Here is a 22,711-nt window from a genome sequence, read left to right on the forward strand (position 1 = left end):
AACCATGAAGAAAGAGCTCATAACCTCTTAACCTACAGAGAACTTTACATATCCTCAAACAATAGCTAAGGGTAGTGGTCACAATTAACATCAGGAAAATAAAATGGTTCATTGGCTCTTACGTTTTTATCAAACTGAAGGCTTTGGTCCTGACAGAAGAGTCCTCTACAACAATGAGAGGGGAAGGTGCTCTGAGGGGCATTGGGACCTTGGATTTTGAAACAGTTACCTCTAGAAGTGGAGGACTCAGAGGTTGGTACCATTCGCTCCTCCTCCTCTTTCTCTCGAATATGTGTCCAGTGCACATCAGCCTGGATCTCCAAGGGGTCGGCCGGATTTATGATCTGCTGTAGCCTCTGGCTCCCGACTAGTATACCAGGGTCAGAAGTGGGAGAAATGAGGAAGGGAGAGATGATGGAGGAAGGAAGCAGAAAATAAACAATCAAGGAAAGGAGGGGATGGAACACCACAGGAAAGGAAACAGAAAGAAAAAGTTACTGTATTTGCCAGGATCAGTTTGAATCAGAAAGAGGCAAAAACTGAGAACACATGTGCGTGTACACACACACACACACACACACACACACGATTTCCACTTGTTCAACTTGATTTAGTTGTTTTAAGCTTCACTTATACTGTAATTTCAATAAAGAGAACCATACATTACAACTCCAAAAAGAACTCTCCTTTCTGATGCTCTTTTCATCTTCTCTGCATTTGAGAGACCCAAATGCCAAGTCAGAAAAAAAGGAAGGTTACAACTGCCCTCCGAAGGGCCATCCCTCCAGGTCCTGAGTACTCAGCTCTGTTACCCAGCACAGTGTGAGATCCTAGAGAATGCACCATTCATGTCCCTTCTGTGTCACACAGCGTGGTGCTTACCGCCACCTGTCATGCTGACAGCTTCTCCTTTGAGATTCAAGCCAAGTGACAAGAGAAAAGTGGGATGGGACAGTATCGTTCTGTTAGGAACCAGCTAACTCACGCAGGACAGAAACTTACTTTGTTGGTCCTTTAGTGTTTATCTTTTGCAGTTAGAGAGAGAGAGAAAAAAAATCCCCCTTCCATAATAGGTCTCATGCTGCATGCTGGTCTGTGACACGGCTATAGGGAAGAAATGGAGTTTGGGGAGGCAATGGCTGGGAGACGAAGCAGAGCTCTATCCTGTAAATCCCCAAAGCTTTGGGAGCTCGTGGGCAGGAATAAAACAATACCTCTTTGCTTTTTCTGAGGTCAAGGCCCTTTTCTTTAAAACTCCATTTGGTGCCCCACTGCTCCTCTCTGGACATAAGACCTGCCTTTTCAGCTAAAGGAGAATTGACCAGCAGCCCTTCCACTGATTCTTGCTGCCAGAGCCCAAGGACTATACATGCAGCCCCTGCCCTGTAAACTGCCTGTCTTCAGAGCTTGGACCATGCCATACAGCAGGGTGAGAATAAAGGGATAGCCAGCAACTTGGAGAGGGGATGCTTCAGGAGGGAGGGTGGCTATTCAGGCAGCAAGAGCAGGTGCCACCTGATCTGAAGGACTCTGGGACTCCTGATGGGAGCCCACTCTCAACAGTCTACCTGGACAGTTTGGCTTTGGCTTCCCTACCACACAACCTCTTCATTTTTAAACAATGGAGAATGTGGTCTAGACAGGAAGTAACACTAAGAGCAGCGAATGTGGTGCAAGCAGTGTGCTATGTTAAATGTGGGGTGGTAGGCCTGCATGCATGCTCCCTTTGAACCTGCTGGTCTCCACAGATTTGTTTCCTCAGGTCAACCGGCCTTTACGGTGTTGGATGGCGCTGAATCACAGCAAAATCACCCAACAGCTCGAATGGCAGACGACTAAGGAAGGTCAGTCAGAGAAAAACGTGGACCCCGTCTTCATCTTCTAAGCAACAAAGAGAAGACAGTGAGTCTTCTCCCCAGATAGTGTGCTGCTTCCTGTCATAAATGTAGCCTTGGGGACACAGGAGCCGGTTTTTCGGGGAAATGTGACAAGGCACAATGGCGGGAGGTTCTGGGCCCCTCTGCTGTGCTGGCTCCGCCACTTACGGCCACTATGACTGCAACGGGAGGTTCTCTACGTTAGAAGGTGTTCGCTAAAGCAGAGGGCTTATAGCAAAGCATACGAGGGGCACAAACGGGGCCACATTCAATAAGGATATTCTGGAATCTTCTCCTCTGACTGCCCCTTGCTTCTCCTCTGTCTTACATGCTATTGTGCAGGTGACCATCCATGAAGGCTGGGCCCAGGGACAGGTGCCAAGCTAGGCATATGCCAAAGTCTGTCAGCACAGCTTTATAAAGCACAGATCTTTTCATGTGGGACCTGCTCTTGAAGGCAGATTCTGGATGGCTGTTAGGGAGCCAGGGTAGAAGGTGGGCAACGGGCAGAGCGGGTACCTTTACGTGTACCCGTAGCTTCTTCCTTTGACAGCTGCTGGAGCCACTGGCCTTGCAGGAGTTCTCTGTCCCAGGGGCAGTACTCCCCTTCTACAGCAGGGGGAGCCAGACACCCACAAACACAGCATCAAGAACCCCGCATGGGGATAAACAGAGAAGAGAGCATGGAAGGGAGGAAAGAAGAGTAGAGAAGAGTTATCTTCAGGTGCAAGGCAAGACCATTCTGTTACTGTCTACACAGCCATCGAAGTCCACTGCTCAGAAGATACAAACACCATGGGCTAGGAACACAGGCCCCAGGGTTGGGGTGAATTTGTCGGTAGGTATTTCTCCAGTTAAAATCACATCCCTGCAGGCTGGGTCTTGATGCTAGTTCCAGATGCAGGAAATTAAGTCTGCAGGGACGAAAGCACAGCTAAACTCTCCTGCAAAGGGTACAGACTTTGACCTAAGCTGTGTCTGGGGCTAAAGCCACTAAGCATATGAATCACCAGCTGAAGAGAATGATGTCTGAAATGATACAAACAAAATATCTTTTTCCCGGATGCCCTGTGAGCCTGATGGCCCCCGTGATGAACAGGGACGAGGGGACAGCCCTGAGACTGAGCCAACCATGGTTCTGCAGACATGGCAGACTGGAGAACTCAAGACACTGGCTTCCTGGCCCAGGGCCTGCCTCCTTCTTCCACAGATCTTATTCATTTCTCATCAGAAGGAGGGAGAGAGGGTCAGGCCACCAAGGGCCTCTGTGGGCCTCCCCCAGCCTCTGTCTTTGGAGGGAAGAGTGCAGGAGAACTAGGTCTAGAGAAGCCCCTCAGGGACCTGAGGAAGTACCTGGCCTCTGACCATTCCCACTGGCATCAGGCAGCTTGGGGGCAGGAGGAGGCTGTCTTTCCTCTTGCCTGCTCTGCCTCACTAGGGTCTCGAAGTTACACAGCTCTCAGGACCATCTCAGTACCATGCACCCTATCTGGGAAGGGCTCTGCATCTGGTTAGCACTCGGACCTTCCCTGGGCCAGACTGGGGGATGGGGTCTGGGCCGCGAAGGACATTAATTCCAGGAGGAGCAGAGGTAAGCAGAAGAGCGGCAGAGAAATCTATTGCCAACTCGAAGAGGCCCAGAGCTGTCCCAAATTAATGCGCTCCTCTAACAATGGCTGGGAGGGATGCGTGCTTTAAAGGCCCATGTCCTTCCCTTCCCCCATGTGCTCTGGAGAGAGCACAGCTGTGAGATGATAGGCACTGCTGTCAGGGGAGCTCAGGTCTCTATCTGCCCTAGTTTCTTCCTCACCACCCACCAGACTTCTGGGCAGCCAAGGAAGGGAAAGAATGAGCCTCTCTCTTACAGAGGCAAGAAAAGGAGGCCCACCAAGTTCTTCCTCATCACTCAAGGACACACACAGCCAGAGATGGGGGCAGAATTGAAACATTTCAAGTTCAAGGCAAGAGAACATTTCAGAGCCAACCAGACCAAGTGCTGGAACAGATGCTCCTTCTCAGGACACTGATCCAAACACGTTACTACCTGCTATGAACTGAACCCTGTCTAGTGGGCTCCTAGCCCCTCCTCAGTGACAACAGCTCCGAGCAGAGTGAGAGTCAATGCTCTGCAGCCTCCAGTGTCCTGGACTCTGAGTCCAGGAAACCTCTCGAAAGCAAATTCCTTTTCTTTATTAAAATAAATTTCTTTTAGCAGAAACTAAAGGGAAAAAAAGAGCGAAAATGAGGACAGGAGAATGAGTAACCTATTTTGGACGAAGTCCATCTGCTGACCCTCTGCCTTCCACTTCCAATTTCTCCCCAGAATGTGCACAATGGACATTATTTCCACTGTCAATGGCCTCCTCTGCCCCCCGAAACTAAGGTCAGAGAGAGGCAGGAAGGATGATCTCTGGGGCTGGGGGAGGCAGATCTGTGTGTCAGACTCCAGTCTGTGTGCAACAGAAACCTTACTCAAGAACAGAACAGGCTGCCTCAGGGGTGGGACAGGGTCAGAGTTAGGAGAAGAGATTTTTTTTTCTGACCTTCACTAGATTCTTCCTCTTCCTCCTCATATTCTTCCTCCTCCTCCTCCTCCTCCTCTTCATATTCCTCTTCCTCCTCCTCCTCTTCATTCCCAGGGCCGTAGCTCTTTGAGGCCTCTAGTTCCTCTTCACTCTTTCCTTTCAGAAGAGCATGGATCCTCACAGCCTCCTTCCAAGGAACACCGCCCAGATCTGAGGGGGGCAGAGGGGGCTCCTCTTCCTCCTCCTCCTCTTCCTCCATCTCGGACTCAGAACTGCTGTAGGGGAAACAACCACACAACCAAAGTGAGTAGACAGTTAAAAGTCACAACCAGGGGCGCCTGGGTGGCTCAGTGGGTTGAGCCGCTGCCTTCGGCTCAGGTCATGATCTCAGGGTCCTGGGATCGAGTCCCGCATCGGGCTCTCTGCTCAGCGGGGGCCTGCTTCCTTCCCTTCCCCTCTCTCTGCCTGCCTCTCTACCTACTGTGATCTCTCTCTGTCAAATAAATAAATAAAATCTTAAAAAAAAAAAAAAGTCACAACCAGAGGCAAACTGTCCCAGCAAAGCAACTGCTGGGCAGGAAGGGGGAGAGGACAGGCACGGAGGGGTGCAGCGTGCTTCCCCGCCCAGGTAAGACACATGAGGGGAAGGAGAGTGAGTAGAGGGCCAGAGAAAACACACACGTATGGGTAACCCTGACATAAAGCCACATGAGCCAACAGCCCAGTCTGGCGGTGCGCTCTGTTCAGTGAATAGCAACTCCAACAAGTTTAGTCTTAGAGGCCCTCAGAGATAGTAGGGGCATGGGCTCATTTTGATATGAACCCATGACCCAAGGGAATCAAGAATGGAGAGAAAGTGTACTTTCATCATGACCTACTTTTTGGTTTAAATAAATTTTTATTTATTGAGGACCTCAATTCTACTTGACTCAGGGTTGGAAGGCTCTCGTGGGAACCACGGTGAGAAAGAGCTGCTTCCAAGAGGCGTGAACTGAAGTCTTAGCCACAGACAGGTTAGCCATCAAGGTGTGTGTGCTGGAGTGAAGGCTGGGATTCAGTTCCACAGTGTTCCTGACATGCCATGCCCAGAGTACGATACCATGGTGAACACGCAGTTAACAAGGCAGCATAACAAGGCAGCAAAGGCACTGTCTGCTGAAGTTACAGAACAGGGAGTATGGGGAGGGCATGGAAAAAAACATCACATCCCTGGGGTCATCACCCTTGACCACCAGCCATTCTCCCTTGATGGCACGCAGTCTAGAGCTCAGCTGGAAAAGGGAAGGAGCACTAAATGCTGCGAGACACTAGCTGTGACTTATGCAAGCCCAAATCCTGGACCACTGCCCTCAGAGCCATGGCCCCGGAGCATCTGTACCCTCTTCCCTGGCCGGCAGAGTGAGCTGTCAACAGGTGGTACAAGAATAAAATTCAATGCCCTACCACGGGGCTGCAGAGCAGGAGAAAAACCCAATCATCACCACACAAATGAAGATCCTCAGACCTATTTCACGGTCCGATAATTCCCCAAGTCTTTTTCAGGAGAGGCTCTGCCCTCAGTGAGAAATGTGTAGTTGACTGGGCTGGGAAAAATGTGGCATGTGCCAACCTCTGGCACGAGAAAGCCAAACCCCAGAGGCATTGCACATGAGGCTGAGGTCTGGTCCCGTCTTCCTGTGACAGTGGGCTGCTCTCTCCCTGCCTGGAGCGGGGCATCAGTGAATATAGTGCGATAAAGTCCATAATACCCCACCCCCAGCACTAGTCGTACCTGTGCAGTAAAGAATTTCACCTTGCTTAAACAGATGGTCTGGCCTTTGTCTTGGGGCCTGGGAGGTCAACTCTAAGCCCCTGGGAGGTCCTGCCTGATGGGAATGTATTTATTTCCCTGGAATCCTTGGGTCATGGTGGACAGTCTAATAATGTGATTTAGGGGGAGGGCTGACCACATCCGAAAGACGTATGATTTAGGGTGGAGGTTTGAGTCATGCGGTACTAGTTGGCCTGGAGACTGAAATCAATCATACCACGTAGAAAATCAGTCCATCAATGCCTAGGTAATGGAGCCCCAATAAATCTCTGAATATCGAGGCTTGGGTGAGTAATACTACATGGGATTTGTCACACATTAATACCAAGAAAGTAACACAGCCCTGACTCCACAGGGAGAGGCTGATGGGAGCTCCATGTCCATACTTTCTCGGACTCTGCTCTGTGCACTTCTTCACCTGGCTGACTTCAATCAGTATCCTTCCCTGTAATTAAATCATAACCATGAGTATAAGCCTTTTGGCAGGTTCTGGGCATCCTTCTAACAAGTTAATGAACTCGAGGGTGGTTTTGGGAATGCCCATACTTCGGCCGGGTCAGAAGGGAGGTCAGTCCAGGAGGCTGTGTGCCTATGACTTCTCAGGTGGCTGATTCTCACAGGCCTACACTGGCTCTGCTCCTCACCAGCTGTATGACCTTGAGCTGACTATAGCTGAGCTTCAGCATCCTTGTCAGTAAGGCGGGAATGTTAATACCTGCCTCAGAGAAATGTTGTGAAGGTCAGGCACTTTCCTGATTTTCATGTTTGTGTTACACTCTGGGATTCTGGCTATTCACGTATCTGTATCTGTTTACTCGTTTACTCTGTTTACTCGTTCCTTCATTCATTCAATGAACATTTTTGAGTGCCTATTAAAGTTCACCTATTAAAGTTAGGTACAAAAATAAAGGGAGTCTGTTCCTTACTGCAAGCAGCTCCCTTTAGTGAATGCTACTTTGTTCACTCATTCATTCAGCCCCCTTGAAAACTTACTGAGCATCTTCTACTTGTAATGTACTTCCTAGACATTGCAGAGGATACAAGGGTGACATAGAAAAGAGCCTCAGGGACGCCTGGGTGGCTCAGTTGGTTAAGCGGCTGCCTTCGGCTCAGGTCATGATCCCGGCATCCTGGGATCGAGTCCTGCATCGGGCTCCTTGCTCGGCAGGGAGCCTGCTTCTCCCTCTGACTCTGCCTGCCACTCTGTCTGCCTGTGCTCTCTCTCTCTCTGACAAATAAATTAAAAAAAAAAAAAAAAGAAAGAAAGAAAAACAAAGAAAAGAGCCTCATTCTTCAGGGGAGATAAGATGCAAACACGGCAATGATAAAAGAAGGTACAACATTACTGTAGGGGATGGAGGGTTGAGAGGAGGTAGTTCAAGGTGAGTAAATGTAAGAATTTGGGCCATAGAAAGCTTGGCATCTGGACTTTGACTCTTTTTCACGACTTACTTAAGTATTATTTTTGCCTTACTTTTGTGTCCTCACTTGTTTACTTTCTTACTACTTAACAACGTACAACCCGACATCTTTCCAACATGAAATAAAGATAAGAATGCCTCCTATGCTCATCTTAAATCTTATGTAAATGTATTAAAACTTCACTTGGGCAGAAGGCAGGCCAGCTTGCCCTTCCTTCACAGTCAGGCACACAAGGTTACCCCAGGAGTCAGCAGACTCAACGGGCCCTCACTGCAGCTTCCCGGCTCCTTGTACTGTGCCCTGTCATGAGGGTGGTGGCACTGGGCTCCATGATGAGACAATGGGGCCCCAAATACAGCTCTGAGTGCCACACTGGCTAGTTTTATGATAGCTCAAAGACCACAGGAAAATAGTGAGTGAGGCACAGAGCATAAAAAATCAGGTGGGAAGGCCAACACTTGTCTCTCTTCAAAAGCTACCAGCTCTCAGTCCATTTCTGAGAGGCCTGGCTACATTGCTTCTGGAAATCTGAGATAGGCAAACCAGACTTGCTCCCTTTGTGAAGATGGACAGGTGTTGCCAAATGTTCCTTCCTAGGCCATCATCTCCCTGGGGCCCTGGAGCCGTTCTCTGAGTCTTAATAGGCTCCTTAAGTCATGCAAGATTCATAGCGCAAATTCAGTAGGCCCAGTCTCATTTTCTGGCTGTCTCCAGTGCCTGAATTTCTGGGTCTGGACTTTGAAAAGGCTAGGAGAAAGGGGGAAGAGAAGGAATGTGTAGTGAGGTAGACCACCCCCGACCACCTGGAGTCAGCCTAGAAACTTTTTAAGTGTGGAGAACTGCTGCTACACACCAGAACAAAATACAACACAGTCAACCAACTTCTCTGTCCTTTTGGGAAGAGGGGGCGACCTCTCAATTTATAGTTTCCTAGGAGAGATGAGGGCCAGAAAATGCAGTCCTCAAGATCAGCATTCCATCATGACAGGTGTCTGTTTCTGCATTTGAAACAGTCAATTGCTTTGTGTGACTATTCGATGTGGGTGGGTCCCCCTGGACTGCATGCTCTCTGAGAGCAGGGACAGGTCTGCTTGGCTCGCTGCAGGGCTTACCACATGGCCTTGCACAGTCCAAAGAGGCAAAGCCAGGGCAAGCTGCTGCCTAAATTCACAGGTGTCATGGAGATGAGACCTCTGAAGTCCATCAAAAGGAGTAGACCCTTTCAGTTAGAAGAACATCTTGCAAAAATCCTCCCTGCTATGGTACTTCCAATCCCTGATCTTAAAGCACTTTCCCTGAGTTTCTTCTCATTGAGGCTATGATGGAGCCTGGAAGGAGGAGGCCAGACCAGCAGGCATGTGGACAAGATTCTAAAAAAACAAGATTTGCTCCACACTTAAATGTGCTGAATAGAGAGTCTGCCATGCCAGGAGGGAAGGGCCAAGGATAGTAACAGTGATGGTGAATGCCCCCTGAGCTCTAAAAAGTGCCATGTGGCACAAAACACTTCACATGAATTAGGTCATTTAATTACCCATTAACCCTAGGACACGATAACTCTAGGACTCTAGGACATATTAACATCCCCACTGTCACAAATGAGGCCAGTGAACCTTAAAGAGGTTGGGTGAAAGGTCAAGATTCCCACCAGTGTCCACACCCTTGTCACACTGCGCCCTCTTGGATGGTTCGCCAAGAACCCAAGAGTTCTTCAGCCACTGGCAGCTGTCAGGATGCCAAACCCCAGAAAAAGACCATAACCATCTCCTGCTTGCCTGGGTCCAACTTCAGAAAGTGGAGTCTGGAAATCTGGGCAGGCCCTACGGTGACTGAGGCAGACTGCTGTGCGAAATACCACTTGAAGTTCTTGGGTGGTTTTCAAGGGAAAATAGGAAATCGTGGTTTTTCATTTTTAAATGAATCCACTCTAGATATCCGAGTACCCACTCCTAGATCTCATCCGCTCTGACAACTGTATACACACTCCACCGCTTGGCACACTGCTTGAGAAGATGGATGTTGTCCAGCTATCGTGGCACGATGGAAACTTAATCCGTGCTGAAAGCAGCATCCTGCTCAGTGACGGCTCCCATTACTGCCTCGGCTGGAGAAGCAGTGAGGGAGAGAGAAGACCACTGGGAAGGGTGAGGGAGAGAGAGGACCAGTCAGGAATTTCCACTTATTTATGTCAACCTTGAAGAAGGGGCTTCTCCTTATCGCGTTACTCCAATGGAGGGCCAAGCCTCTTCCACCACAACTAGCCGTCACAAAACTAGCACTTGCCTGTCATGGACTTTCAGGGAGTCCTCTGTGATCTGGCTGCCCCATCTGTAAAGGGCACCTGTTTGCTCTAGCCCTGACTTGAGGCTCTCGCCAGATGGGTACCGCCCAAGCCATCTTCATCGCCTGGGATGAAGTTGCCCAGCAACTAAAATCATAAAGCTAGTTTTCCAGGCACCTGGGTGGCCTAGACCATTAGGCATCTGCCTTCAGCTCAGGTCATGATCTCAGGGTCCTAGGATTGAGCCCCGCATTGGGCTCTCTGCTCAGCAGGGAGTCTATTTCTTCCTCTGTCTCTCCTTCTGTACTCTCCCCTTCTCTCTCTCTCAAATAAATAATATCTTATAAAAAACAAAGAAAACCCCTAGTTTTCTTTTGTCTTTAGGCACCTGTTCTCTCCCAGAGAAAATAAAAGTACTATTTCTAGGGTGTCCTTTGGAAGATGTTCCTCCCTCCCCTACTCCAAGGAAGGGTCATGGAGCTAATCAGGTCTGGGCCAGTAGTGCCTGCTTAGGTAAACTAAATCAGGACACCCATAAGACTCACGCAGTGTGTGTGTTCAAAACAGGTACTCCTGGTCCCTACCTCAAGCCCACCGACTCAGTTACTCCAGGGGAGGGTCCAGGATTTACTTTGGTACCAAGTGTCCCAGGTGGCCCTTATCATCAGGGAAATTTGGGAGATTTAGAGCAGTGGTTTGAAAATTGTGGTCCCTAGACAATAACATCACCTGGGAACTTTTTAGGAATGCAAATCTTGGCTATACATTACCCAGTGTGTGTCTCAGTGTTAATGGAAAGCCTCCACCAGTCTGGGAGACACCATGGGTGCTCTCATCCCAGAAGCCCTGCAGGACAGTCTGACTGATAGTGATTTTACACCATCTTTCATCTTGTTCTCTATTGGTGGCCCTGATCATCTTCCACGGAGCACTCTGAATCCTGTACTGACTCTGGCAGACCTGGGTAGTAATGAACGTGAGGCCCTGGGCAAAGACAGTGGACTCAGGAGGCCTGTGGGGGCTGCAGGGCGCATGTTCCCTTCAGGTATCACTCACTGAGACATCACGAAAACACTGGCATGGCCACGCCAAAAAACCACTGGCTGTGTCTACGGCCTTGGGACACAGGCTCTCTGCTCTACTCTTTACCTCTTTACCTTACTTACCTTCCATCTCAGCTAGAGGAGGAAGGAAGAAGCCTGGAGAGGTGAGGTGGCTTCCCTAAGATTGCCGGGCGACCTGGGGTCATAGCAGGAGCCCCTCATTCCAACCCTGACACCCCTGCCACTGACCCAGCGCACTGCTTCAGGCCTCTGGTTGTTCCTCTGCGCATGGTTTGTCCCTCCAGTGAACCTGTCAACAGCCCGAGGGCAGGAGCGGGGACTGTCATTTTTGTTCTGTTACCTTCTCAATGAATGGCAAAGTGTTAAGCCCATGGTAGGTGTCCAAGAAATACTTACTGAAATCTCTGAATTACGTCCCATGGGTTGTGATTCTTACTGGCTAATGAGATAAAGAGACAGGGGACTGCATGGAAAGGGGGAGATCAGCAGGCAGTAGGGAAAACAGGAAGAATCCTGAACTTGGATCCAGGAAACCTGAGTCTGAGTCTTAGTCAACCCTCGATCCTAGTATTAGTCACCAGCAGTCTCCGTAATTATGGAGTGGTAAGATGTATGCTCTGGCCTACTTCACAGGACTTTGGCAAGGATGACCAAGGGAGGTGATGACCAAGTGAGATAATGGATACAGAAGTCCTCTGGAAATGGTCCGGTGCCATGCAAAGGGGTAATAAAGGCAACTGCCATCAAAAGGCATGCCACATACTGTTTCCAACGCTTCTTACTATTTAACCCTCACAGCAACTGTGTGAGGCAAGTCCTAGCACTGCCTTCATTTCACAGATGAAGAAATGGAGGCACAGAGAGGTTATATGACTTGCCTAGTGTCACATAGCTGGTAGGTGGCACCCAGGTCCCCTGCCGAGGATACAGTGCTGCCTCACCCCGTGGGTACATTCATCTGGGGAAGGGGATGCCAGGACAAACCACAGGTATGAAGCAACACACAAGAAAATGGGCTGCAGCCCCCAGGCACAGGCTGACCTGCTGGCCACGTCTTCCTCTGCGCCTTTGTCCAGCGCGCTGCTCAGGTTGTGCTCGGCCTGTGTCTCCTCGGGCACCTCCTCCAGCTCCACGGCCTGTTTCACAGACAGGCGGTAGTTCTCCAGCTCGATCCGTTCAGGAGTACCCCTGAGTCTCTTGGCAATGCTAGGCTCTTCCAGACCATTCACACTTGAACCTATAAGACAAGCAAAGTGGGAAATGACCACAAGTGGTGAGGGATGGAGGGGGTATGCGGGGAAGGAGGAGGCGCCAACAGAAGGATATCTAAGGCATCCATGGCAGTTACCGCTCATTTCAGTGAAAGGAGGGATGGGGGCCAGACAAGGGGAGTCCATGAGGTCACACAGGCCAGGAAAGGACTGCAGGGTGAGAGTGGCAACACTTCCCTGAGCAGGAGAAACAGGAAGACAGCACATCTGCCCTGAGATGACTGCCCCAGTCATGCTCCGAGATGGCTGCCCCAGGCTGACTCTTCTCCATCAGCCCTGAATCCATGTACAGCGGAGGGAAGAGGTGATGGTGACTGGGGAGGAGGAGGAAAGGGGACTTGGGTTGGACCCTAAGGAGGAGCTTCTCACTGACCACGCCCACCTCAGCTTCCACTGAGAAGGGGGGGTCCTGCCAGCTGCCCACCCCCTGCTATGTGTGTCCAAGCAGTCACAGAATAAAGTCTTAGCATATCTGTCAGATTTACCTGGATCTTCCACCAAATAGCATCTTTCAAATTTACTAGACAGCCTTTACTATAAAGTAAGACCCAGGGCACATTTATCTACGAAACTTCTAATGATGGGGTCATGGCATGAATCCTTGGGCTCCCTAGGGCCCTGTGCAATGCCCACCTGTCCTAGTTTTTATAAACCCCATTGGGACATTTTATACATCCCTGGTCCATTCTTCAATGCAGACCTCAGGGCCCCTGAAGTATAAGCTATGATGCAGGATCAGGGCATCTGGAAGAATAGGTAGGGAGGCAAGGGAGCAGAGCAGGTGGAGGCCCCTATAGCATTCCCCACATCTGGCCCCCAGCTCTACCCGAATCAGCTCATCGTTTCCAAATAGCCGTCTCCCTGTTGTCTTTTGCTCCTTCCCCTCAGCAAAACCCAGCATGACAAACACGAGAAGGCTAAGGATTCCCTGACTAGAGTATCATTTGATATTTTCCTTCCCATCATGTATTTTTGACAAATGCCCTTAAACAGAAAGCAAATAATAAAGTGAAATAAATGTGAAGCCACTACCCAAGTATAAAATTTTGGGGAACTTCACAGATAAAGAGTAAAAACCAGTATTTCTTTTACCTAGGGAAAGAAGAATAGAACAAGAATGATCACTTCAGAGTAACAAACAACTAACACTCATCAACTCAGATACAAGCGATATCAAGGTGGACTGAACAAATATACTCACGGAAAGAAACACTCCAGAAGTGACGCCTGTTTTTAGCAGGTAAAAACCATACCGTTTGCCAGAAATTCAACTAGAACCTTGGGAAACAAAGCAGATTTAAAACACTCTCTACTCTTAAAGAGCTGTAGGCTAGTCACAGAAGAGACAGTCTCGCTCAGGGGTCTTGGCAGTATGCTGTATCCCATACCACAGCTCATGCCGCATGGTGGAACTACGGGAGCGCCTAAAAGGGCAGCTCCACCCCCCAGGGGAGTCAAGAAAGACTTTGTGGAGGAATAAGATGTTAGCCTAACCAGCTTTAAAGAAAATCCGAGGAGCTAGGTAGTAGTTTGCAAATGAGGTAACTGAAATTCAGAGACATTAACCAACCTGCCCAAGGTCACAAAGCTAGTGGGCAGTGGAGCCAAGATCTGAATCCAAGGAGGGCAGCGTTAATCCACACAGTCCTGTTCTGCTTTCCCCTTTGGGACTCCTCACCGTTATCTGTTCCCCACTATAATTTTCAACATGAGGGACACAGAACTATATGAAAGCATCTTAGAGCACAGGATCTGGCATTTGCAATGACATTCTGTCCTCCTTCCAAAGTTATTTCTCTGGGGTTTCTATAAGCTCTGTGGACTAATCATCAAGTAACAGAACTTGGCAGACCAAACGCAGAGTCTGGGGCTTTAGGGAGGGGAAATGTTGACTTAATTCTGGACTTGGTCACAATCAACAAAAACGAAACGAGAGGCTCTCAGAACTATTCAGATCATTCATACATCAGTCCTACAGAGAAAAAATGCTTTTTCATGAAAACTGTTAGAAGGGTCCCACTGGAGAATTGGTAAGAACTGAGGTGGAAGGAAGAGAGTCGCCTCATTGTTCCAGTCTTCCTATGCCCACTGGGTCCACGTCCACATGGAGCTAGACACACCCAGAGCTTTGAGCAACATGAGCATGGCATTACATCTCCCTGAGGGCCGAGGCTCCAGGGAGGTTCTGTTTTCCCAAAGGGAATGTGGCACCTCAGAGGATACTCGGCAAGTATCCAAAATTCACCAACTGCCAAAATATGCTTAACATTCCTAGCCCATAACCTCAAAACGCCATAGGGATTAAAAAAAAAAAAAATCAACAAAAGCAGCATGTTTGGTTCTCTGTGATATGCAAGGGGCTATGTGCTGCATTAACCAGGTGGCGATGATAACTACAGTATCAAAGGAAGGAAGAGTGGAGGGGGCCCAGGCAGTGGCTATAACAGTGACAGACACAGGACCTCCCCCTCTCTATGAAGGGCACGTGGAAGCAAAGGCTATCGGAGCGCAGCTGTAAAAATAGCTGACAGATGTGGGTTTGGCAAGTGAGAGGCAAAGCAGTGGGGTCAGGCTCCCTGGCCAGGGCCCACCTGGCCTCCACTTCACACGCTTCAGCGCAACAGCAACTACACGGGGACTTTCCAGCTCAACACGGGTGAAAGTTTTGAAATGATTTCCAAGGCCGCGTCCTCACTAAGTCAGATCTCAGGTCATGGGAGGCCAATTCCAGCTTCACACATACCAGAAGGAAACGGCTCCCAGGATCTGGGTCGTCTCCTAAATAGGAAAAAGGCTCTGGGTCTGACCCCAGGACTCTCTGTTTTGGAACAGTCACCGCCGGCACGAGGTCCATACATCATCCTGAAAGAAATATTTTTCCTAACAGAACAACCTGCTCTCAGCTGATGTGCAAGAGCCGCCAAAAGCAGTTGTTTGTGTCTGTGCGATTCCTGAAGGGATGAGAGGGACACGATGACACCGAAGAGGCGAGCCCTCCCAATCCTCCCCGGGAGGCTCTTCTTCCCCCTTTCCCTCCTGCGGTGGTGGCCAGCAGCCCAGCACACTGAAGGACTTCAGGTGATTGTGAAGGATGTCAGCTAAGAGACTGGAACATCTGAGGGCTTCTCGCCCTGCACCATGTTCATGTCTGGCCTGCTTCCCGTTCTTTTTTCCTTTCCTTCTCTATAAGCTTGGGAAAGCTTGAATGGAATCTGAAAGTCTAAAAAGGACTTTAGGAAAAGGCACAGTGAACTGAGATTCAGGATGGATTTTTATCATATTTCCCACACCCGTAAGCTGAATGGATGCTCGGATTCATTTACTCAACTGTACATTAAACAATTATTTATGGAATAGCTATTTCCAGCCAGGCACCGTGCTAGGCACTTGGGCGTACATCAGGCAACATAGGCAAGATTTCTGCCTTTGAAGAGCCTGTACTCTGATGGACTATGGGTGTCACCTACCTATCTGCTGGGAGAGACCAATGACCCAGGGTATCAAAAGGTGTCAACTGTGGCCATGTTCTAATAAGAGATGGCCCTGTGATTTGAAATGATTGGTACCATTTGAGAAGAAAAGCACCCTTTGCCATTTTGGAATATAGAGATTCTCCCTTAAGGTTGCTCATTTTTACTTCTGTTTCCCTGAACAAGTTACTGGATATTTTTGTTGCGATTTCTTTTTTAAGAAGGATGAATGAAAATCATTTCAGATGGCCTCCTCACACATCCGTGCAAAGCCTGGCCTGTCCATGATCTGGCATAAAAGAAAGCACCAGACCATGAACTAGGTCTGAGCTACAAGGTCTCAAGGAGGTGTTAAGGAAGATGAAGCCTCCTGAAGAAAGAATTACCAGGCTGGCAGTATAAATCAAAATTCCTGGACCCACTGCAAAACTGGTCAAAGTGACTTTTATGTTGCCTTGTTCACTGGTCTCAGAAACATTCACAAAATCACCCTGGGAAATTAGCATACCCCTCCTCACACAGAACCCTAATCCTTACAAGGCTATGAGGGGGAATTTGTGTCCTAATTATGTTTTCTCTCTGCTCTTGTTAGAAACGATACTGAAACTATATTCTCCCATGCTTCTTCATCCACTGGGAAAGGAGGATGAAGCCATCTGAAGTGGTGGCTAGTCTAAAACAGAACCACCACCGTCCAGCCCAGACACGTTTTCCTATGTGGGACAAAGCCTGGGGCCTGGGCCCTGCTTCCTTTTGGAATGTATTAGGCTGCAGTTGGACCCTGGTAACTTGAGCCAGGCTGGTCCTAATTAGAAGTCACCGTGGATATTAACCCACTCCGTCCATCTTGTTTTGAGCTATAGTTCCTCTATGCGTTTTTGCTTAGTGGCCTGAAAGGCAGGCAGAGCACGCACCACGCCAATTCAGTGTCATCCTGGCTTAGAAACAAAATAACGGAATAGGTCACCTGCCTCAGAGACCTCCTTAACTGCTCGATCTGGTACCTCTGAGAGGATCAGGAGGTCACTCCCAGCCTAGAACCCCATTTAGGGAGTAAAGATTTACTAGGGCTGATAAAAGGCCTTTCTTTGCATGTTTGTTGGTGCTTGGAACTACCCGTTTGGGCTCTCTCCCTCTTTAGCCCCTCAGGTCATTTGTCTTATCAGACCCTGCTTGACTGGGCTCACGGTTTTTTATACCTTTTGCAGAGATTTCTCATTCTGAGGGGGCACTAACCATTCTACAAGCACCGCAGCTGTCTGTGGAAAGGGATCCCCTTGCTTTGGAGACCAAAGAAAGGAGGGCTTCTACCCATAAACACTCACCCTCCGATAGATTCTTCTCTGGCTTCCTGCTGGCAGGGAAGAGGAGTTTACAGAATCTGCCTGTGGAGCAGGGGTGATGGAGGAATAAAGAGAGCTGCCTGTGTCAATCACCGCGACAGCTATGCTGCACACGCTGGCAGTGCCTGTCACATCATGCTAGCCAGTCACGGTTGTTACCACTATGACACCTGAGTCTCTGTGATGGTGAGTAACATGCTCAAAGGTTCAAAGGAGGCAGACCCAAGACTAAACCCAGGGCTCTATTACGCCAAAGCTTGAGCTCGTTCCACTAAACCATGTGGGACGGAATTGTTAATTGCCCTTTACTCATGAACAATTTATTCTTCATGGGGTAACTGTATTTTTATGTGGGGTACAGAGAAAAGTAGATTATGTGAATTCAAGGGGAAGCTCAATTGCTTTGGAGATATTTAATGACCAAGAGTTGGGAAATTCTGTGCTAAATATTACACGACAAAAACCAGTAAGGGAAAAACCCAACAAGGAACAAATCAGAACAGCACCAGAGATAACCATCCACATGAGAATGGGGACTCCTGCAGACTGGGACAGTCTCTCAGGAATGCTAAGGGCACTTTCCTCCCTTTAGCAGGCTACTGAGTGGCCCTTTCTCCACCGTCCATAGCCTCTGCTCTTGATCTGTGTGATCCCATGAAACTTTTACCCTTAAGTTCATTTACTAATGTTAAATTGTTTTTCCTGCTACTATTATGATATGTTCCAAAGGCACCTTTTTGGCAGATGGAAATCCTGGTACATCTGGCCAAGGCAAAGGGGTTTATCTTAAAGTATATACCCTAGTTTTTATTACAAAAGTTCTTACCAGTGTATCATGTAGCTCTCTTGACAATGTATTTCTCATTTGTTGTACTATCTCACAGATGAAACTCGACTTGCTCCTTCATAATCAGTGGGGTCAGCCTACTAACTGGTGACCTCTTGGGTGTTGGGAAGTGGTGGGCATGTCCAAAGCACAGAGCTCTGGCTGTCTTTTCTCTTAAGTCTCAGGAGAGCTGTGCTCTAGCAATATTCTACCTTCCTTCTCTGGCTGCCCACCTTCACATTCCTGAGGGTAAAATCTCAGAGGGGTTAACTGTTGTGCAATGGGCCTTGAGCAGAATATTTTAACCTATTAGTTTATATATGTGCCTCATAACCCATGAGATTCTGTATAATTAAGTATATATAAGCTGTGAAATCAATCCAGCTGTGGGGCTGACCTCTGAAATCCTGAGGCAGGTAAAGAGAAGGATGGTTCAACAAGGTAAGCTAAGACCATCCCTTCTCTCCTACTTCTGCCTATTGCTTCCCAATTCTGCCTATAGGCTCTACTTCTGTCCTCCTGAAGGACTCTTTCATGTATCTATCTCCTGTTCACTGGTCTGAATGCACCCAGAAACCAGAGGCTCTGCTACGGACGGGAATTATTCCAGTCATCTTTGTGTTTCTGATGCCTGTGGGTATGTCAATAACATGTTTTGAATAAATGACCAGCATAAAAGGCCTAAACTAGAATATCACAATATAATTTAGGAAGTTAGTTGAATATATTATGTACGGTCTGTTTCCTCAACCTAATGCAGAAACTTTAAGGCCTCTGGCTCCCAAGCAGCTGGATGCTGTGCAAGGCCCCATGAACAAACGAGAGATAGAACCAGTGAAAGGGGTAAACGTGTAAAACAGCAACTCTTCCCTTAGCACCAGAGAAAAAGAGAAATTCCTACAAGGTTGCCAGCGTTTTAGAAGACCATGCGTTAAGGGTCTACCTCAAAGAATCTGATGTCCAAAAGTGATGGCTGTACTTCCCAGTAGAGAGTAGTCTAGTTAGAGGCAGCAGCTTGCTTACCAGAAGAGCAGACCTAAGAACAAGAGGCAGAGAGGAAAGGTGGAAGGCAGAGAAGGACCATGAGTTTGCAGGCGAGGCATTCCAAACTGGGTGTGCTTTTTCCAAGATGCCAGGTTGAAATTCCAGTCCTTCCTCCTCTCCGGAGCACAGTGCCAGAGCCCTTCAGTCAAGACTGTGTCCAAAGCTGGCTCCGAGGTGGCCTACACATGGCCAGCTGCTCAGCCAGGAAAGTGATTTTCAACTTCCGGGGGCTCTATCATCAGACTATCAGTAAGGACAAAGCCACATCCCCACAAAAGCCTCTCTCAAATAGGTTCCTCCATAAGGACACAAAACCTCATACACAGCATTCTCTTAGCTGAAGATACATTTTTGGAAAGTAATTAAAATCTCCTCCAGCAATGCCTGCAACTACCACTTGATACTCATATCTACAACAGTTACACTTTTCTTTTCATCTGTTTGAAGGTCACAGAGACCTGGCCTGGAAAACCTTCATGCCTGGGGACAGGGCCATAAAAGGCTGATGGAATAGGGGCACTGAGCACTGAGTCAGTGCTCAGTGAGGGTCAGATAGCCCCTACTAATGACCAGTGCTCTCTGGTCACCCATAAAATGCCCTTCCATGCACTGATTCCTAGAAGAAATCAGACGCCCTCTTCTCATATCTTCTGCAAAAGGGTCACAACGTAAGCACTGAGGCCTGTGGTGGGGGGGTGGGGGCAGGGGCTGTGGGTCAAAGCAACACAGAGGCAGACATGCCTAGGACCATGTATAACCCTAGTTCTGCCCAAGATAAGGCTAACTGACTCCTGGTCAGTCCTGACTTTTGGGTTAGATGTTCAAAATTTAGTTCAAAATGTAAACCCTATCTAGGATTGTTTTTACTTTCGTTACTATAGTGAAGAGCCCCCAGGGTATCATGGAATTAGTAGGTGACTTCACATCCCATCCATGCAGGCTAAGAAAAAAAGCAATGCCAAATTTAGCCAAGCACTTGTAGAGTCTTAACAATACTTCAAAAAACCTGGCATTCAGTGCAGGTCAACTCCCCCCAGATCATTCTGCTGAAGACTATAGAGAGCCAAGCCCTTCTTACTGTTCCGTTCCCCTAAGCCTCTGCCAGTTAGAATACAACCCAGTGGAGCTTCTTGTGCTAATCCCAAAGGATGCACAGACCAGAGCAGGAGACCCTTAGTCAGTCAGAGAATAGAGAACAGTCCTAACTCACTTTCTCACTCTGATTACTCCAGAATTTTCTGGGATCCCTACCAATGGTAATAATACTTGATGTTCCTCTAATGCTTTTGAATAAACAAATTTCTATATATTTTAGCTTATTTGAGATTCACAACAATCTTATGGAGTAGAAAGAAAAAGGTTGCATTTTTTTCATTTTATAATTTCGTTAAGTTAGGGAAATGGAGGCTCAGAGAAGTTAATGACCAAAGATGACAAGGACAACAGGCTGCAGAGCTGGAACTCAAATTAGCATCTTCTGTTATTAAGAACTCTGTTTGTTCCACTTAGACCCAGGCCAATGCTCTGAGGCTATGATCTCCACAGAAGGATGAGTATATTCTGAGGGTACAGGGACAATTAATTCATTGGGGTAGAGAAGAGAAACACTAGATCTTCATTCTTAATTTTTTACCCTGCTTTCTAAAATGTCTTGTAAATGTCCAATAGCACATGCAGTATTAGTGGGGTACCCTCATGTAAATAAGTACACTGTTGGGACATAGGTGCTCATGATTTTCACAGGGGGAGGCAGTAAGGTTTAGAGGCACTCCTGTAAGGCTCCAACATGGTTCTGTATCACTTTCATTATTCTCGCTCACCCTCTTTCCTGATCTCCTACTGGAAACAATAAATTTGACGTTAATTGCATGTCAGTGTCACGCCCTTTTTTCCTCCGTGATGATTTAGCAATGGCTGGAGACAGCTTTGGTCATCACACCCTCGGGAGGTGGTGTGTTCTGACATCTAATGGGAAGAGGCCAGATATATTGCCAAATATCCCACAATACACATGCCAGCCCTCCATATAAAAAGAGTTATCCAGACCCAAATGTCAACACTGATGAGCCTGAAAAGCACTGGCCTAGAAGTTAGATCAAACTCTCCCTAATCTCTTACCAACAGGTCAACCAATCCACCAAATATTCTGACCGTGGCTTGATTTGGATGGGGTGCATGTAGAACACAGACTAGTGAGCTCATGAATCTTCATGTCTCTTGCCAAGGTAAGACATCTTTACCAATAGAAGTGTAATACATGAAGGACCAATTGAGAACTGCCATGGTGAACAGACAGCTCTTGGCATGCTGCCTACAGAAAGGGAACCGCGGGAAGATGTTCAGATGCTGAGTGAGGAGCTTGTTCCAATGGCCCACACTGAGCAGAAGTACCATAAGTCATTGCACGAGACTTCTGGACTTTTCATCTTATGGTACAACTCCACTTACAAGCTGACCCTGCTCACCCTTGGCAATGCCCCTCAAAGAGAACCTACACATATCCACCGCCCCCCCAAACCATCCACACTTGTCTTGGGTGTGAATCCTACTATCAGGCTGAAGTAGGAATTTAAGGAGACCAAAAAAATGCATTTGATTAAGTCCTCCTTTCTCTCACTTTCTCCAGCTGGATACAGTAGCCTGCTGATAGCTGGAATAGCCCTGTGACACATGATGGGCAGACCTCTCACTAAACCCAGGGAAAAACTAGACTTGAAGACACATGTGGAAAAACTCACCTTTTTTTTCTTTTTTCCCACTTACCCAAAACATCCTATCTATGAGTTCTAAAAGCTCCCTGTCCTGGCATCCCTTTCCAAAGCTACGTCTACACATGCTCAGGAGACTTCTTGAAATAATTTATGTGCCTAAATCAAATTTTATCTAACAGGGCAAAACCAAAACTGCTTGCCCAGAATGATATGCACATTTAGCCCAAAGACTTAAAAGTCAAGTCATTTTACATGTGAGTTGAGACCAAAGTAGCCCAAACTTGGATAGGTAAGAACTTCTATGTTTCTCTCTGATGTCACAGATGACTCTGCTCAAACTCTCAGTACAAAAGGAGGCATAAGATCACGTCTCTTTTCCCTCATACCTTAACTCCACCCAGGGCCAGGCAGGCGTTTTCCTATGGGGACAATGAATGACAATTATAATAAACATGTCAGGCAGCTCAAACATCATGAGGCCTTTTTAAAAAGGACAATCAAACGAGCCAGCAGAGACAGAGGATAAGCTGAAAGATTTATAAGTTAGAAGCAGTTACACTGGGGCCCAGAGAACAAGAAACATCCCCCCTGAACAGAATCCCATCTCCTCTAGGCTGTTGGCAGGGTACGTTCCATTTGGAGGGACACATTCCAGTTCTGGGCTTACTCTTAATAATCAGCTTTAGGCTTGATTCTATTTGTGACGAGCAATGAGAGCTGACATGGGGAAAACGAAGAGGGAGTCCATTTTGTATTACTTATAGTTGATTCAGTGATTATTATTCTCTTCCTCAATTTCTTTTGATGACTTTCTCTCCTTACACATCAGTGATGAAACAACTTTCTCTTTAGTATCTTTTTTATTTTTTAGATTGTATATATTTATTTAAGAGAAAGAGAAAGTGCATGCACAGGTTGGGATGGGGGAGCAGGACAAGCAGACTCCATACTGAGCACAGAGCCCCATGAGGGGCCTGATCCCATGACCCTGAGATCACAGCCCAAGCAGAAATCAAGAGTCAGACACTCAACTGAATGAGCCATGAGGTGCCCCCAACATATATTTC

At 47.8% G+C, this 22,711-nt stretch overlaps 1 protein-coding gene across 3 annotated transcripts in view; it reads right to left on the reverse strand.

Moving 5' to 3' along the window:
• Positions 1-22,711, reverse strand: part of MICAL3 (microtubule associated monooxygenase, calponin and LIM domain containing 3) — a 198,362-nt gene that overhangs the window by 37,963 nt on the left and 137,688 nt on the right. For 2 of the 3 annotated variants that reach the window (XM_082738147.1, XM_082738146.1), the window contains 2 exons: positions 12,021-12,216; positions 4,421-4,677 (listed from right to left, as the gene is read on the reverse strand). In XM_082738147.1, the coding sequence (XP_082594273.1) occupies positions 4,421-4,677; positions 12,021-12,216 (453 nt within the window). Of the gene's footprint in view, positions 1-229; positions 368-2,396; positions 2,487-4,420; positions 4,678-12,020; positions 12,217-22,711 lie in introns of all 3 variants that reach the window. The other variant, XM_082738145.1, reaches the window with a different exon arrangement.

The sequence above is a fragment of the Mustela nivalis genome (assembly GCF_964662115.1).
Source record: "Mustela nivalis genome assembly, chromosome: 7".
NCBI lineage: Eukaryota > Metazoa > Chordata > Mammalia > Carnivora > Mustelidae > Mustela > Mustela nivalis.